This window comes from Perca flavescens, chromosome 4 (genome assembly GCF_004354835.1).
Source record: "Perca flavescens isolate YP-PL-M2 chromosome 4, PFLA_1.0, whole genome shotgun sequence".
Taxonomy (NCBI): Eukaryota; Metazoa; Chordata; class Actinopteri; order Perciformes; family Percidae; genus Perca; species Perca flavescens.
In genome coordinates this window covers 38,084,805-38,103,452 of record NC_041334.1, presented here as the reverse complement: position 1 = coordinate 38,103,452, position 18,648 = coordinate 38,084,805, and the positions used below count along the sequence as shown (strand labels likewise).

Below are 18,648 nucleotides of genomic sequence, written 5' to 3'. Positions count from 1 at the left end.
ATCCTGACTGGCTGCATCAACCCTTACTGGTAACCACAGCGGCTCCTACGTTGCTCAAGTGCTACAAAACATAAGACAAATTGATTTAGTAAAGAGGATTTAGGTTTTATTTTTTATTTTTTCGGCATTTATCTCTCGTTCACACTCCAGTCCAGTTGGTGGCGGTAATGCACCTTTAAGTTGGTTTGCCAACCGCCAATAAACCATAAAGAAGAAGAAGTATAAACTGACCAATCAGACGCGCCGTGTAGAAATCAACAAGGAAGTCGTTTTAAGGCGCCAATTTTTGTCTTGTCGCTGAGTTCTCTTAATACATCCATGCTGAAATCGAAATAGTTTGTCTGTGTTTTCTGTTTACAACTGGCACTTACATCGCTACGATGACCGAAAACACGTTCCCCGTCTATTCTGCGGATGCGGTAGTGAATTTTTACCGAACAGAAGTTCTGACCGGTCAAGAGGCAAAGCACTTCACCAAGAGCGACCTGACTCCCGTTCCCAAGGTACCGGTAACGTTACCGTTAACGCCCGTTCGTTCAACTGTTGCTAATGGCTGCAGACAAACACGGACATGTCTGACAATAACGACATAAAGAGTGCGTGTGAACGGTTCGTCAGAAAGTAGTAACAGTATATATTGGACTTAATAGTTAAATTAAAATTGTAATGGTTGCGAGAGACCGAACTGAGGAGTAATATTCCAGACATATTCTAACTTATCTGTCCAACGTTAGTTTAGCGCATTATAGATAGATAGATACTTTATTTACATCCACGCACACATACTACAAAGAAAGATATCAATAGTGTATGGCTGCTCCCTGTTAGTCGACTAATCGGTCGTTTTGGTCTTAGTCAACTTAGATCTCTTTAGTCCATTAGTCATGTTTGATGCTTTTTTTTAATGCTGAATGACTTATTTCCAAGAAACGTACGAGCACATCTCTGGTAAACACAAGAATTAAAGTGGTGCTTTTGCGAAGAAACTCCGATTTACAGATCTGTCAGTTAAATCAACTAATCGATTAGTCGATGCAATTGAATGAGAATTTCTTCAGCCGTACAATAGTGTGGCCTTACGGTAAAGTTTGGCCATACACTACCGGTCAAAAGTTTGGGGTCAATTAGAAATCCATTACAGACAGAATACCAGCTGAGATCAGTTGGATTGTTTGTTTTTTAAATCAGGGCAGCAGTTTTCAGATTACATTATGTACATAATTGCGAAAGTGGCTGATCTTTAATGCAATATCTACATTGCCCATTATCAGCAGCCGTTCATCCAATGTTCCCAGGGCCGGCCCTGGACTTTTGGGGGCTCTAAGCAGGATTTGGTTTGGGGGACTCTCCACGTTGTAACATGTTGCCGCTGCACTTGGCACTTAACCAACTTGTGTATTGTAAATATTAGTTTAAGCACTCATAATGTACAAATACACATTTAAAGACTAACGTGAGACCTATTAGCAGCAACACTATCTTTAAATAGACCGGCTCTGTTATGAGCTCTATTGTGGGACATTTCAAGCGCTCTTGGGGGCCCTCTGGTAGCCTCGGGGCCCTAAGCAGACGCTTAGTTCGCTTATGGGTCGGGCGGCTCTGAATGTCCCAAAGGCACATTATGTTTATTAATCTGATATCATTTTAAAAGGCTAACTGAGAAAACATTGGAGAACCCTTTTTCAATTATGTAAGCACATAATGTAATTTTAAAACCGCTGCCCTGATTAAAAAACAATGCAACTGAGGTGGTATTCTGTCTATAATGGAGTGGAATGGAAATTTCTAAGTGGACCCCAAACTTTTGACCGGTAGTGTGTATACATATATAATCAGATATTATCCCTCCACTTGTCCTCTTGTCAAATTTGACCCGTTTTCAAAGTTTCTGTATCAGAAATATGGGTTTCTTTCAATCAAATTACCCAAAAATAACATGGATGGTTCCATACAACACTCTTTGCAACTGAAGTTGAGGATCAGATCACTGATTTGGGGTGTTTTATTTCATTTTAAAGCATTATCCGTGGGGGGGATCGATACAGCATAGTATCGCGATATTTTCTATGGCAATCCAGTGTTTCCTTTATGTTGATTTGACCGTGGTGGCCCCCCACTGCAACATTTCTGCCCCCCACGGTATCAGAAATAGATATTCAATAAAAAACAAAACAAAATTGGGGTGTTCTAAAACTTTTGACCACTAGTGTATATACACAGTATATCTTATACATCCCTTAGTACATTCATGTGGATTGTTTTTATTTAGTATCTTTTTATTGTCCATATTATTCATGTGGATTTGTTTATTTATTATGGTAACAGCCTGTTTATGATGTATGTGAATGTTGTGTGTAATGTCATTAAGCTACTGGGACCTTGAATTTCCCCTTGGGGATCAATAAAGTATTTTTATTTTTTTTAAATATGAATCGATTTTTGGAATTCTATCAATCGATCTTGAATCGTGATTCGAATACAAATTGATTTTTTTTTGCACACCCCTAAAAACTAGTGTTAATAAGTTGGTGTTAGTTGTGTGTATATACTGGTGGTAATGGAAAGAAAGTGCCGAAAACATCAAAATAAGTGACAAAAACGTCAAAAAGCACGCAAAATGTTGGAAAAAAAGCAACGATGATAAAAAAATAAAATGGCTTAATTTTGACCCAGGCGTTAACCACAAAAGTAACTGTGCAGTGCAATCTCATGGTATGTGTGTGGAGATAGGTCTGGCAATGCGAGACTAGTCCTCTATAAACTAATGAATGTCGCTAATTGTAACTAACCCTCCTTATCTGTTACTGTAGACATGTAATCAGGAAAACCTGTATGTATCTAACTAACTATACACTGTTGTACATAATTAATCTCTAATCGGTATCGGGACTGAAAAAGTCGGATCGGTGCATCCCTAATAACTGCACAGAATACTGTACTCAACCTGCACTTTGGTATTTAATAATTCTTTTGCATTTCTGGTTGGATGTCAACTGCATTTCATTGCCGCTGTACCTGTACTAGGGCCGGCGATATGGAGAAAATCAGATATCGCGATATTCTTGTCCTAATACCTCAATGTCGATATTGTGGCGATATTATAGGGTTGACAATTGGTGCTTTAACAAAATATCTTCACAATGAGATTTTAGATAAATAATCTTCAGTAGTCTAGTGCAGCCTTTAAAACCAGGAAAAGACAACACTAAACATATTACGATATCCAAAATCTAAGACGATATCTAGTCTCATATCACAATATCAATATAATATCGATATATTGCCCAGCCCTAACCTGTACCCTGCTAAATGACAGTAAAGTTGAATCTAATCTAATTCTCTCTTTCAGCCAGAGGCAGTTCAAACGTTGTACATGAGAGTGTTGCATCTCCTCTATCGTTTCAGACCCGAGTGCCACTCCATGGTAAGTACTGCATTTGACAGGTAACATTCAGCCGGTTTACTAGTATACGAAGGAACTCTTGATTTCACTATAGTTTCCAAGTTAAACTGTGTATTCCTTTTTGTTTGGCATTATAATAATGTCCCGTTCCATACCTTATGTTTATGTAGGGAATGATGTGAGTGAGTGAGTAAATGAATGAAGACATTTATTTCACATTTATTAAAAAAAAACACTGAAAAATTTACAAATTAGTTCACAAATAAGCAAAAAATAAATAAAAAGAAACCTGTTAACCAGCACATACATGCCTGAAAAGGAGTAGAAAGAGGTATACACTTATTTAATCCTACTCCTTCTCCACAGCTCATTAATTCATGTTTATTAATGAACTTCCTTTCCTGACCCTTAGTACTGCCGTACGCTCCCATCTAACTATAAACAATTAGCTATATTATATGTACTCTATCTATCTATCTATCTATCTATCTATCAATACATTGTATTTATTGGTCACCTTTCATAGCACTCAAGGACACCTTACAGTTAAAACACGCAAAAATACAGTTGCTTTGAGGGAGGTTTTAAAGGTGAGTAGAGACTCTATGGTGCGGATGGATAGCACCAAAGGCAAGGAGCAGAATGGATGAAGGCTCTAAACCCCAGTGTGGACATACGGGCAGTAAGGAGTGAAAAGCAGTGAGGAAGAGGAGGATCGGGAGTGTAGGGCTGAGGGAGTTGAGAGAGGTATGGAGGAGCGATACTATGGAGGGCTTTGAAGGTGAGAAGAAGAATCTTAAAGTCGATACGGTATTGGACAGAGAGCCAGTGCAGGTGTTTAAGGAGTGGAGTAACGTGTTCAGTTGTTGGGGTTCTGGTTACATACACATACACATATATGCACCATATACTGAACATATGTACCTATAAATACATGTGTATACTACACATACACATACACGCACGGCCAACCACATACTATATACACTGACACATGCATAACATACTGTATAATAATAATAAACCTAAAATATTATACCAAATTTCTACATCTTGTAATAAGAGTAAGTTATTACCACATATCTATATTTCATTTATATTTATATTGTACACTAACACACCCATACCTCTATGAGGACACCTTGCGATTGTTTAAGTATATGTCATAGAGTCATCACCATGCACCTTGTTGTAATCTTTCCTATATTTAAGGGCTTGGTTTTCTTTTTTGTCTTCCCCTCAGGTTCCACTTCTGGAGAACATTCAGAACCCAGTATATCATGAGGGGGCAACTGCTATCATGAGCGTCTGCATGCGCATGTGAGTTTTCTTGTTCTCTCTCCTGGATGTAACGCAGTACGTACATATGCAGAGGTTTATTCCTCGATGCAGAAGGTCCAGGGTTCAAATCTGACCTGTGACCGTTTTCCTGCATGTCTTCTCTCTCTCTCCTCTCCTCTCTCTCTCTTCTCTCTCCTCTCTCTCTCTCTCTCTCTCTCTCTCTCTCTCTCTCTCTCTCTCTCTCTCTCTCTCCTCTCTCTCTCTCTCTCTCTCTCTCTCTTCCTCTCTCTCTCTCTCTCTCTCTCCTCTCTCTCCTCTCTCTCTCCTCTCTCTCCTCTCTCTCTCTCCATCTCTCTGTCCTCTCTCTCTCCTCTCTCTCTCTCCCCTCCCCCCTTCATATCTTAGCTTTCCTCCCCAATAAAGGCAGAAATCAATAAAAAACAAAATTGATTTTCTAATATTCCACCTGTCAATTCAGAACGAAATATCTGGAGTCTATTTTGCCGTCAATACTGCTGATGTTGTCTTTGCTGTAATCAAATCAGTATATATATATATTAATGTTTAACATGGCTGCGTCAGACACCTTTCTCTTGTGTTTATTCGTTTATTTGAGCAGTAACCATTCAGCTCAAAGGGAGTGGGCAGAAGCAGAAGAGCTTATAAGGGATTATATACACTTCCAATATCCGATCATGGTAGAAATACTCCTAATGGCAAATCATTTCTTCTTCTTATACTTTTCGAAAATCTTTGGTTTGAGTCTATATTTAAAAAGGTTGATATTTGGACATCGTTTCGTCTCCATCTCCAACTTATTCCACAAATGCACCCCGTTAACTGTAAGGCTAAAACTTTTCAAAGTTGTACTATGTTTCTGCAATCATGTAATTCATAACCAAAAGTACGTTCTTGGAACCTTCCTTGTATTTGGCTTGGTAACAACTTGCTTTATTTTTTTTCTTCTATTTATTTGTTTAGTTATTTGATGTGGGATTTGTTTAAAAAAAAAAATCTAATTTAATTTTTATTCATTTTTTGCTATTTAAGATAAAATACAATTTCAGTTGCACTTTTGATAAGAGGACACATCCGTTGTTTTGCACAGTTTATAGAAAGAAGGAATTATTTTAATTTGTCTGAAGCTCATTCTGTTAAAAAAATCCTGAGCAATCATGAATCGTAAGTTGAGTATATCATTACATCCCTAGACTCAAATCAAAAGAGCACACAGCTGTTTTTTGTTGTTCTTAGCTCAGTACCTGAGAGGCTACAGCGTGTATTGTGCATATATATTTTTAACATCACTGTGTGTGATCTTTTTTAGGCAGCAGTTTCTGCCAATGTGCTTGGTGTACGATTTTTCACTGAATGACCTTCTAGCTCCAAGTAAGTATGTGTTTTTTTGAGGTTTTTCTGAAACCATATCTCATATTTGCACATCTGATAACCAGATGTCAGATAACCCAGGATAATGCTCTTGTTTTTCCTTTCCAGAAAAACAGAAGACTCTGACTATTCTGAGTGCCATCATGAACTTTCTCCACTTCAGGAAGCAGAGGATGACCATTATCTTGGAGAAGCAGGCCAAATATGTAGGTTACATCGGTCCACACAGGTGTAGTGATGATGGCTGAGTTAGCGGTAGGATAAAACCAGGCCCCCGGGAAGTACGCCAGGCTTTAAAGCAAACTGAATATAGTGGCCAAATAATGGAATAACAACTCCCGGGCCGTAACGTGATGCCCTCTGGCCTAAAAATTCCCATTCCCTTTAAAAGCCAGGCGCATTTGGACCTTGGAGCATTGCTGTTATGATGTAGGATTTGCACCGTAATATTTTTCTTTGTAATCTTCTGCATGTGTGTGTGTCCCTGTGTGTGTAACAAGCATAGTGTGCACACGCTGTGCACGAGCCTAGGAGCATTTTACTAATGCTCTGTTAAAATAACAATGAAATGCTGCGTTATTGACTTTAGACCAGGTTTTTGTCAATGGCGCCATCACCTCCCGCTGCTTCAAGATAGCAATATGCCCAGAATGCACCTGAACACACCTCCCTGTAAGACCAGCACGCCTAGAATGCACCTGAACACACTTCCCTGTAAGACCAGCACGCCTAGAATGCACCTGAACACACTTCCCTGTAAGACCAGCACGCCTAGAATGCACCTGAACACACTTCCCTGTAAGACCAGCACGCCCAGAATACACCTGAACACACCACCCTGTAAGACCAGCACGCCCAGAGTGCACCTGAACACACCTCCCTGTAAGACCAGCACACCCAGAATGCACCTGAACACACCACGCTCAAGTCGGTGTTGCCTCAGTGTGATTTGAGGCAGTTTTTGGGATCTCGGGGACCCGACTGATCAGTCTGGCTTTTCGCTGCACCGGGTGCAAGATAGGGCCCTTTTTCCTGTAGACTTACATGGTAGAAGAGACATAGAGAAATATAATCCCTCCACCTAGTCCTGGGTCTTCCCCGAGGCCTCCCCCAGCTGTACCAGATGCCCGAACCACCTCAACTGGCTCCTTTCTAGAAGAGCAGCACGATTAAATCCTTCAATCCTCATTCCAGGTAGGGGAGCGCTGAACCGGAATTAGCCCTGCTCGGCCAGCAGAGGCCTCTCTATGGGACCCACGATGCGGAAGCAGCACTGGACATGACACATGACAAATATGCACGCGACAATTTTGTGACTCCTACATGATTAGTCAGTGGCCAATCGCAAAATAGAATACTGCAGGCTGTACTGGACATTTCCCCTGAAAATAGAAAGATCTGAAATATAACATAGGGGTTACTTCAATTATCATGTCTGTGTGTGTGTCTGTGTGTGTGTCTGTGTGTCTCTGTTGACAGAGGGCAGACATGGACAGGCTGCAGGTTTACGTTAAGGGCAGTTCAGAAGCAATGAGGAAGATTAAGGCGCTGACGTAAGTCTCAGATCAGATATGTGGGATTTGGTTGTTTTTGTTTTGTGTATTGCAGCTTCCAGCTTATTTAACGTGAAGTTTAGCTGCTGTTTTTGCTGTTGCATATCTTTTAAAACGTAATATTTCTGGGTTTTGGAAGTTGAGCCAAACAAGAACATTTGAAGACGCCACCGTTGTCTCTGGGAACGTCAAATGGACATTTTACAGACTAAGATTAATTGCTTAATTGAATGTACTGATTAATTGACAATTATATTTCTTAACTTGTGGCCCTGAACACAAAATAATAGAATGATGTTCTATTGTGTGATTATATGATTAAATTAATGTTAATATCAAGATCATAAACCAGACATTTCAATAACGATCAGGGCTCGACATTAAAGCTTGTCCGGGACAAGTGGATCTTTTGTATTGTATAATGTCAAGCCCTTATGATTTATGTTTTCATGATCACAAGAAATCAGTACATCATAAGATGGGTGTCCTCTCCAGTGAAGTTGCACTTTGTGTACTTACGGATTTGTCTTGTCCTTGTTCAGGACCATCCCGCCAGAGCAGCAGGCTGAGGCTGACGAGCTGGCTGCTGCTCTCTCGGAGCTGCAGGTCGCCACCACGCACGAATCCCACGAAGTGGTCAGTGTTGATGACGCACAGTCAACATGATAACAAAAAAAACTGTTGTGTGTGTGCTCTCAAGTGAAATCAAATCTCCTTTCAGAATGCGATAAAGGAAAGCATCGCAGAGTGGAAAACCAGAATTGCAGAGAAGACTCAGAAACTGGTATGTGACTGATACAAACCTTATACGCCTCTGTGAACAATATTATGTGTTACCACCTACGAAAGATCAAATAATAACAGTAAAGCGGAACTTATGCTTCTGCGGGGGCTCTACGCAGAGCTTTCGCCTTAGCCTCAAAGGTGGCCTGAAGTTTACACTTGTGCGTTTTGTCATGTTGTTTATGGAGAAAGAAGATCCGGAAATGAGTAGAGAGAAATGCAACGCATTCAGACAGTAAGGCCCCTTTCACACTGGCTGCAACACAAATACATATTAATAAATGACATGTTGATGTTTGAAAGTCTCGAGGTTATGAAAAAATAATGAAATAATGAAAAAAATAATGATTATAGATTTTTCAAATATGTCACCTGTCAATACAGAAGGAAATATTCTGGAGCCTATTCTGCCGTCAATACTGCCGAAGTTGTCTTTGCTGTAATCAGATCAGAATATATTTATGTTTATGGGAAACATCCGTGTGTCCAGACAAGGCTAGCGCTGCGTCACACACCTTTCTGGTTTGGGAAAGACGTAGAAAACACCACGCAGCCGCCACGCAACAGAAACGCCACGCAGGCTGTGTGAAAGAGGCCTAAGAGTCATGGCCTTTTAATGAAAAAGTCTGTGTGTGTGTCTGTCTGTCTGTCTGTCTGTCTGTCTGTCTGTCTGTCTGTCTGTCTGTCAGGCCCAGTTGAAGGTGGATGTCAGCAACCTAAAAGAAGAAATCGGTAAACTCAAGTCTCAGATTGTGGAGTCTCCAGAAGAGCTGAAGAGTCAGATGGAGAAGATGAGGGAAAACGTCAAGATCATCAAGAACTCCATGGTGAGTAATATATAGAGGTCGACCGATAGTGGATTTTACCGATACCGATAGCTAGTTTGGGCCGTATTTGCCGATAACCGATTAATCGACCGATAGTATTTAGTATTGATACTGGATAAAAACAAACATGACACTCCAAGTAAAACAGTGCTGAACTTTATTATAAAAATAAAAAAAAACTGTATTGAACCATGAAAACATGATAAATGAAATAAATATTAATAAATATTGATGTCAATAAAAGACATTCATTCAAACTGAAACAAAAAAAAAGCATGTGCTCTCCGTGCAGCGCGCAGTAACACGTGTCGAAAATAAACAACACGAGCCATCAGTGATAGTTTTTATTTTGCCTCTAGAGGATTTTTGCCGATAACGATAGTTCCAATCAATCGGTCTACCTCTAGTAATATATATATATATATATATATATATATATATATATATATATATATATATATATATATATATATATATATATATATATATATATTAGGGGTGTGACGAGACGCTTACTCCACGAGACGAGACACATCACGAGATTGGGTTCACGAGAACGAGACGAGACGAGATTTTAAAAATTTTTTTTAAGAAATCCTTGATGAAATATATGAATGGAAAATAGTTTTTTTATTCAACTGAAAATTCACAAAATGCAAAACAATTTGTGTGCATTTTGAAATCAACTATTAATGATGAATGTTATTTAACTTTTTTTTACTATTTTAATGAATTATATGCAGTAAAGGACGTGCAAACACTGAAAAATGTTTTGTATAAACTCTACCAACTGGCTTCTGCCCTGTACAATTTCACATGAGATCGTATGAATCGAACATAAAAAAATAAACAGTATAAATAAAATAAGTGTAAATAACCAAAGTACTGCTCTCTCAAAACTACAAGTGCAAACAGAAACAATTTCATCCTTCAAGCATGAAAAAGAGATAAAGTACACAGAACAGCCTAAGATATGGTCATGTTCTTTTTCAAGAATATAAGCATGTCGACTATTTCTGGCAGCAGTTGAGACCTTTGGGCAGTAACTATGTCTCCTGCAGTAGAAAAAAACTTGGAACAGAGGTAGCAGGGATGGAAAGGTATGCTTTGGCAAGTGGAGACAGCAAAGGATATTTAGGAGTCGCCGAAATCCGGCATTTTGCACCACAGAAAATGGCCTCATATCAGCTGCAATGAAAACGCCTATGTCCCTCGTTATTGCCGTGGCTCTTGCACTTACCGGTGGCAGAGATGCAAAGGCTTCTAGAGTTGTTTGGCCTTTTAATGTTTTCGTCGCGGGTGCAGTAGTTAGTAGAGAGCTGTGGTGGTGCTGTAAGTGTTTTTGCATAGTGCTCGTGTTAGCCGCGGTATACGGCATTTCTTTCTTACAATGTTTACATATTGTGTTCGTCTTGTCTGTCACTCTTTCACGGTTTATTATTTCTGCAGGAAAACCAAAATGTTGCCACACAAATGATTTAAAAGTGACAGGTGGGGGGGGAACTTCAATAGTAATTTCACGCTCCATCACGCTGACATCACATCGCCTCACGAGACAACTTTTCACCTCGACGAGAAATCTCGTCACGTTTTAATCTCGCGAGATCTCGTAAAACGAGATCTCGTTACACCCTTAATATATATATATATATATATATATATATATATATATATATACACACACACACACACATATATATGCGTGTATTTTTTGTCGTGTCTGTATGATTTTGACGGTTTGGATGGCACTGATTTCAGGAAGAAACCGACGAGCGTCTGGTGGAGCTGCAGAACTTAGTTCAGAGCGTGGCCCACGCGGAGGCTGAGATCCAGCAGATGTACAACCTGCTGCAGGACCTGGAGAGCAGCATGAACAACACCAAGCAGCGGCAGGACGAGGTACGAACAAGGGATTCACGATACTGATAATCGATATTAATATTGCTGTTATGGCCGATACCGATATTTACCGATGTCGATATCTCTGCATAGAAAACACATTTGTGTGTGTGTGTGTGTGTGTGTGTGTGTGTGTGTGTGTGTGTGTGTGTGTGTGTGTGTGTGTGTTGTGTGTGTGTGTGTGTGTGTGTGTGTGTGTGTGTGTGTGTGTGTGTGTGTGTGTGTGTGTGTGTGTGTGTGTGTGTGTGTGTGTGTGTGTGTGTGTGTGTGTGTGTGTGTGTGTGTGTGTGTGTGTGCGTGCAGCACCAGGAGTTGACAGCTCAGTATGAGAAGAAGCAGAAGGAGCTGAAGAACTTGATCGCCGAGGAGGGCCAGTTGAAGCGAGCGCTGGGCAGGAAGCAGGACAAAGAGTCCAAAGTGAACATGCGCAGGCAGAAGACGAGAGAGACGAAGGAGCAGTATGTTCAACAAGTGCTGGGGTATTTAATATATATTTTATATATATATATTTTCTTACATGGTTAACTTAATGTGTCACACATTTATTATCTGTACTAAATGTACTTTAAAAGAGATATTTGTCAAGTTTTTAATGTTTTATCAACACATGGGAGCAGACTAACTTGCTTTGTGCAAATTATTATTGCAACAATCCAAAACTATGACAAATACTGAATTAGCGTAAACTCCTTATCGTGATAATTATGACAGCCTTATAAATACTGTGTGTATATATACACACAACATGATTCACTACTTGTTATTTCTGCAATATCAGGAAATGTAAATAGTTGTAAGTAGTTGTAATCAAGTCTTTCCACCAGAATTTATATATATTTTTAATTTATTTCTTTACCAATGATTCACCTCAATATATTCTGTGTATACGGTACCGTCAACGTCGACTATATCATATCTGTTCCTAGCAGAACAGAACAGAGCGAAAAGCAGAAAATGCAGAAAATCCACGATATTTTCTTCTTTACACATGAAATAAATGTCAGACTGACGGCAGGCTTTCCCGCAGAAAATTAGTTTAAGGTGGTAGGGTAGGGATTGCCATCAGACCAAAGTCAACGTTGTTTCACTCTGTCTGCACCACAGGGGTGTGTGTGTGTGTGTGTGTGTGTGTGTGTGTGTGTGTGTGTGTGTGTGTGTGTGTGTGTGTGTGTGTGTGTGTGTGTGTGTGTGTGTGTGTGTGTGTGTGTGTGTGTGTGTGTGTGTGTGTGTGTGTGTGTGTACCTGTTTTACTATATTCGTGGGGTTCCAAAAACTGGAGAATACAGTATACTTGTGGGGTCTGCACAGCCTTGAAAATCGTGTTGTGTAAACTGAACCCCCCCATTAAATGGTTCTCCAGGGACTGTAACCAAATCCATCAGAAGCGCGAGGAGATAGCGGACAAAATCCAGGAGATCTCCAGAGAGACGCAGCAGCTGAAGGCCAAGATCCAGAGCCTGAGAGACGTCTGCAGCAAAGAGACGGAGAAAGCTCAGGTACAGCTTACTGTTGGCATTCACGCTTCGACACAAACATTCATTAAAATGTCTAGAACATATAAAACCCTGTGTTCCAGACTCAGACACTGTGTACAACAAACACAAATGAAAGCACACTAAGGCTACGTTCAGATTGCAGGCAAAAGTGGCCCAAATCTGATTTTTTGAGGGGTCAAGTGACCAGGTCAGACTTCTTCAGTAGTGTGAACACTCAAATCAGATTTAGACCACTTCCTTATGTGGTCCTGAATCAGACCCAGGTCTGATTTCTTTCAACGTGGCCGCAGTGTGAACAACAGAGGTGTTTTTGATGCGACTTTTACGTCAATCTACATCGACATTTGCGCATGCGGGTCAGTTCGAAACCGCAAACAGTTCATACTGGAATCTGATATAGAGGCCACATTTTAAAACAGGCTGTCAAACTCATTTTCACAAAGGGAATGATATCAAGGAGGCCAATCGTATATAGTTTATGAGGTTTTTTAACATTTATATAAGTTCACCCAGCCTGCCTATGGCCCCCCAGTGGCTAGAAATGGTGATAGGTGTAAACCGAGCCCTGGGTATCCTGCTCTGCCTTTGAGAAAATGAAAGCTCAGATGGACCAATCAGGAATCTTCTCCTTATGAGGTCATAAGGAGCAAGGTTACCTCCCCTTTCTCTACTTTGCCCACCCAGAGAATTTGGCCCACCCATGAGAGAGAGAGACATCATGGCTTTCAAACGAGCAAAGTGGGAGTTGGTCAAGACCACACCCCCACCCTCCACCTTGCTCCCCCCCCCCCTCCTCATCAATAGCTACAGACCCAGAAATGGTACATCCTAAGGAAAGCTCATTGTGGGACTGGCTCTAGTGGCTGTAATTCTACACCAAGGCTGAATTTCGGGAAAGAGACTTCAGATACAGTATTAGGGGACCACTAAGGTCTATATAAAAGAGACTTCAGATACAGTATTAGGGGACCACTAAGGTCTATATAAAAGAGACTTCAGATACAGTATTAGGGGGGACCACTAAGGTCTATATAAAAGAGACTTCAGATACAGTATTAGGGGACCACTAAGGTCTATATAAAAGAGACTTCAGATACAGTATTAGGGGACCACTAAGGTCTATATAAAAGAGACTTCAGATACAGTATTAGGGGACCACTAAGGTCTATATAAAAGAGACTTCAGATACAGTATTAGGGGACCACTAAGGTCTATATAAAAGAGACTTCAGATACAGTATTAGGGGACCACTAAGGTCTATATAAAAGAGACTTCAGATACAGTATTAGGGGACCACTAAGGTCTATATAAAAAGTATAATAAATAAATATCCAAAAAGCAGCATGTCATGTGACCTTTAAGATCAGGATTCTTTCTTCTAACTTATTTGAGGCGCAGAACGTCACACAGCAACTTTTCGGCATTGAACCAAGAAAAAACACAATCGTAAATATGAGCTCTACTCTCATTAATTAGAATCGTTTGTTTTCCCCCCACGCCATACACGGAAATGTCGTTTTAGTGGAAGTTCCCTGTGATGCCGACCAAGTCTATTTCATAAATCACGTTAATTTCATGATTAAAATGACTTACAGTTCATAAATAAAATGACATAACAACACTTGACTGTGTCCAGGCTGTGTACGACACCCTTTCATCCTCACTGGACGAGCTGCACCGGAGAATTGACATGGACACCATGGACCTGATGCAAGGTCTCACCAAGATGGCTACATGATGTTAAATGGATCATTTATACATTTTGTAATAGTTACATTACTGTGTGGTATTATGTGTTTATACTCTTCTAACCTTTTTGTTGCCTTTTTTCATTTAAAATGTATTAAAAAGTTGTATATCAGTTAATAAATCTGATCAGTCCAGACTGTGTAGCTCCATAGGCTTCCATACTTTCTCTTTCCATGCTTCAGAATGAGCAAATATGACATCTTGTATTCAAAAAAGTCCAGACCGTAGCCATGTGTTAACGTTGTTGCACTACTGTGGCCCAGAGATTGTAAACCATTAGTTCTGTGATCAGCACTGAGTGACCCTGCCCCTAACCCCTAGTAGTCCTGTACAAAGAGACCCATACAGACATAGCCCAGGACTTCATGCAGCTGGTGGTCACACCACATACTGACTGTAACTTTTAATTTGGACCATCCTTTGTTCAGGGACACATTTAGTCACATGTCTGTGAAACGTTAAGTTCTTAGTAGTTGAATCTTTTTATGTTCATACAAAGTTCTACGCATGTTAAGTTGGCTGAAAATAAAAGCAGTTGAAAATAAATATATATTTATTTTCAACTGCTTTTTACACTTCTCTATAAAAATCTGCCTGCCTCTAAGGGAATTTAACATAGGCGTGGACTGACTTTTGTTGCCAGTGGTTTAGACATTAATGGCTGTATGTTGAGTTATTTTGAGGGGACAGCACATTTACACTGTTATACAAGCTGGACACTTCATACTTTACATTGTAGCAAGGTGTAATTTCTTCAGTGTTGTCCCATTAAAAGATATAATGAAATATTTACTAAAATGTGAGAGGTGTACATATATATATATATATATATATATATATATATATATATATATATATATATATATATATATATATTCAATTGTGAGTTTGAATGTGAAAATGTTGACTTTGGTCATTGTAAGAGAATCAGGAAAAAAATAATACAAATATGTTTAATCATCTTAATATTGTCTTCATGGGGAATATGTGGTAAAATAAGCAGTTTGAGTTTCTTGATGCAAAAAGAAAAAATCTAAATCACCCCAGAAGGTGTACATACATTTTAAGATTAAGTGGTATTTTTGTAAATAACTAATTTCGCAGCACACATACTGTACCTGCTGATGGGTAACTGCCAGTGTCTAATAATGTTTCAACATTTTTTTCTACTTTTTTGACGTTTTTGTCGCTTTTTGTTTAGTTTCAGTTGTTTTTCTGATGTTTTTGTGGCTTATTTTGTCGCTTTTTTGATATTTCTGTTCCTTTTTTGTCGCTTTGTTTGTCTGATTGTCACTTTGCTGTTTTTCACGCTTTTTCTGAAGTTTTCAACCCTTTTCCCACCAGTATAAACGCCACTAACCCCAAATTATAAAAACTAATTTCACACTTATTCTTGGAATTCATGGTCAATAAATATTTTTTTTTTAATGAAACCATACCTCATTTTTGAGTTTACAAAGCAGAAATATGCTTTAATATTGAATAAAACTCCCAAAATGAAATGAAAGAAGCTGAAACTGATCTTTAATTTTACTAGTGAAGAGAATTTTTGGGCAATCTGGTTGAAAGAAACCTATATTTCTGATATAGAAACTTTAAAAACGGGCCAAATTTGACCCGAGGACTACAGGAGGATTAAAAAAGAGCTCCCCGTGGCTTAGGCCCGCTGGGCCACCAGGAAATACACTGGGGGAGACCCTGAGTTCGTTCATGCAGGAACATCCTATGGTGCTCAACAAATGCAAAGAATTGAATGGTTTTGTCGTGTGATTTTAAGAAAAAGTAGCTGTGTGTGATGAGGGCTTCAGGCAGGAAATCCTCCGCAGTTCCCGTTGCAGGGCTGCCACGGCTCTCTGGGGCTCGTGTTATTACATTTCTTATTCGGCGTCTTCATGTTTGGTCTCCTTCTTAGGCCCGTTCTCTGAGTTAGGACGTGACTTGTTGGACTTCTTGAACGTGGCCAGCTGAGCTTTGTAATCTTTGACCTGAGTCCTCACCAGACGCAGCTCCTTCCGCAGCTCGTTGATTTCAGTAATCAGAGACACGTTCTCCTGCAGAGCAGACGACAGTCACTGTTAGAATATCACGTCTTCAGTAAAAGGACTCCAGTCAAGTCAAGTTACTTTTATTTTTCCCCCAATGGGGCAATTTGTTGTGCAGCAGATAGTATAGAACAAATCACACACACAATACTGAGTGTCTACCTTGCAGGCATAGTTAAAAACAATAAAAAAACAGTTAACAATCAATAAATAGTAAGTCAATAAGTTATCTATGGTTCTTTGTAGAATTAAGAAGTAGAAAGATGCAGGTATAAAGGAGTGTTGGTTCTGAATTTTGGGAGTTTAAAGCGTGATCTAGATGCAAACATCTGAAATTCAGCCAGTAAGGGATGAGAACTATCTGACAGGACAGATTCAACCCTTCTTACACTACGTTTACACGTGGCCGGCTATTTTCATAAACGGACATTTCAACCTCTCCCTTTTCAGAAATAACATCGTGCACAGCTGTCAGTTTTTCAGAAAAGTGTTTGTTTACATGTACCCGTGTATATATGCAGTCAAGAGCACACCAGACCTGTAGGTGGCGGTGTAACGAGACGCTCAAGCCCACGTTAGCCAATCAGAATCCAGAAAATAGCAACAACAGCAACCAATCACTTCCTCTTTCTCTCTCTCTCGGCTGCCTCAACCTCCGTTTGTCTCAGTTTACGTGCAAACGAAGATTTAAAAAAAACTCCACTCTGGCCGGAGTTTTTAGAAAGACTCGGTTTCAGAGGAGAATTCTCCGTTTGCGTGTAAACGGAGGACACAAACGAAGGGACATGTCTCCGTTTGTAAAAATAACCACGTACGTGTAAACAGGGTGTTAGCTTCTGCTTCTGATAAAGTTTCTCCAGGCCTTTCTGCTTAGAAGCTGTAATGGGTTACAACAGCAGATTAAGGAGAAGGTGACAACTGACTCAACAAAGGACATATGGACCTTTTTCACAGCAGACATTTTGACCTTTCATGGTAGGAAAAGCACATCTGAAATTGATAACCTTAACAATGGCTCAGTTCCATCAAGTGTCCCAGTAAGATATTTCAGTGAGTCAGCATGCACAATACCAGGACCTCTCCTAAGTGTAGGGTGACCAGATGAGGATGGGTAAAATTCGGGGGTGATTTTTTTTTGTGGGTATTTGTCTTCTTAATGTTCTATCAGACTATAACTACTTGAGTCAAAAAAAACAACCATATACGATTAAAAAAATCTAGGTTTCATTAAAGTTTTGTGTTAAACAAGATGAAGAATTGTTTTTTTTGGAAAGCGTGGCTATATACGTGGCTATGTAGTTTGCTGCTAGCATGGAGCCTGAAGTCGGATCCCGATATATACATTGCAAAACGCTTTGTTTGCATCGCGGAAAACTGCAGTAATCCAGTGGTATTTCCCTACCCTGTTGTCCCCGTACCTGCAGAGACGTTTTTGCTTTTTAGCTACGTGTTGATCTTGATCGGGTCCCGGGACACCAGCCTGAGCCTCCATTTCAAAAATGAATGAATGAAAATTTGCGTTGCAACTTGCAGCCAGTGAGCAGCCGATGGGAGCTGGCTGCAGGACGACTCAATCAACATGAACAGTTTTTAATGTTCTATCAGACTAGAAAAAAAAATACTCGAGTCTGCTTTTGAGACTTTGCTCTAATTTTAGGGACAATTAGGGCAGGATTCGGGACAACTGCTTGGATTTCGGGACTGTCCCGAATTTTTCGGGACGTCTGGTCACCCTAGCTAAGTGGAATGCAGCCATCAGTAATGGTTTAATACCAGGGCCTCTCCTAAGTGGAATGCAGCCATCAGTAATGGTTTAATACCAGGACCTCTCCTAAGTGGAATGCAGCCATCAGTAATGGTTTAATACCAGGACCTCTCCTAAGTGGAATGCAGCCATCAGTAATGGTTTAATACCAGGGTCTCTCCTAAGTGGAATGCAGCCATCAGTAATGGTTTAATACCAGGACCTCTCCTAAGTGGAATACAGCCATCAGTAATGGTTTTGAATACACCTGTGTGTTTCCTGCTATGACATGTCAACATGTCTGCCGTGATAAAAGGTCTAAAGAAAAGGGTCATCAGGGTCTTGTCCAAGGCACAGGAAGAAGAAATACTGAATGCCGTGAGCATTACACTCAAATTATTTTAATAATTATAATAAGAAACAGAGGACTTAGATTTAGGGCTGCTACTAACGATTATTTTCATTGTAGATAATTTGCTCCG

The 18,648-nt window shown here is 39.9% G+C and overlaps 2 protein-coding genes across 2 annotated transcripts in view; one reads left to right on the top strand and one right to left on the bottom strand.

Annotated features, from left to right (window-relative positions):
- Positions 1-253: 253 nt before the first annotated feature.
- Positions 254-14,527, top strand: nuf2 (UF2 component of NDC80 kinetochore complex). Its single transcript, XM_028576084.1, has 13 exons — positions 254-503; positions 3,350-3,424; positions 4,647-4,723; positions 6,012-6,073; positions 6,182-6,279; positions 7,553-7,626; positions 8,169-8,262; positions 8,348-8,410; positions 9,099-9,236; positions 10,995-11,135; positions 11,439-11,614; positions 12,496-12,631; positions 14,268-14,527. The coding sequence occupies exons 1-13, from the start codon at positions 381-383 to the stop codon at positions 14,367-14,369; spliced, it is 1,359 nt and encodes a 452-aa protein (XP_028431885.1). The 5' UTR covers positions 254-380; the 3' UTR covers positions 14,370-14,527.
- Positions 14,528-15,882: 1,355 nt separating this feature from the next.
- cfap57 (cilia and flagella associated protein 57) overlaps positions 15,883-18,648 on the bottom strand; it is a 30,067-nt gene continuing 27,301 nt past the window's right edge. The window contains exon 21 of the mRNA XM_028575573.1: positions 15,883-16,431. Coding sequence (XP_028431374.1) covers positions 16,258-16,431 — 174 coding nt within the window. The 3' untranslated portion in view covers positions 15,883-16,257. The remainder of the gene's footprint in view (positions 16,432-18,648) is intronic.

What these genes read in the sequence shown, in the direction of transcription:
- nuf2 (XM_028576084.1), top strand. Translation starts at nt 381, where the DNA reads ATGACCGAAAACACGTTCCCCGTCTATTCTGCGGATGCGGTAGTGAAT. An exon ending in CGCACGAATCCCACGAAGTG is followed by an intron (nt 8,263 to 8,347) that starts GTCAGTGTTGAT and finishes ATCTCCTTTCAG; the next exon opens with AATGCGATAAAGGAAAGCAT. An exon ending in AGATCATCAAGAACTCCATG is followed by an intron (nt 9,237 to 10,994) that starts GTGAGTAATATA and finishes CACTGATTTCAG; the next exon opens with GAAGAAACCGACGAGCGTCT.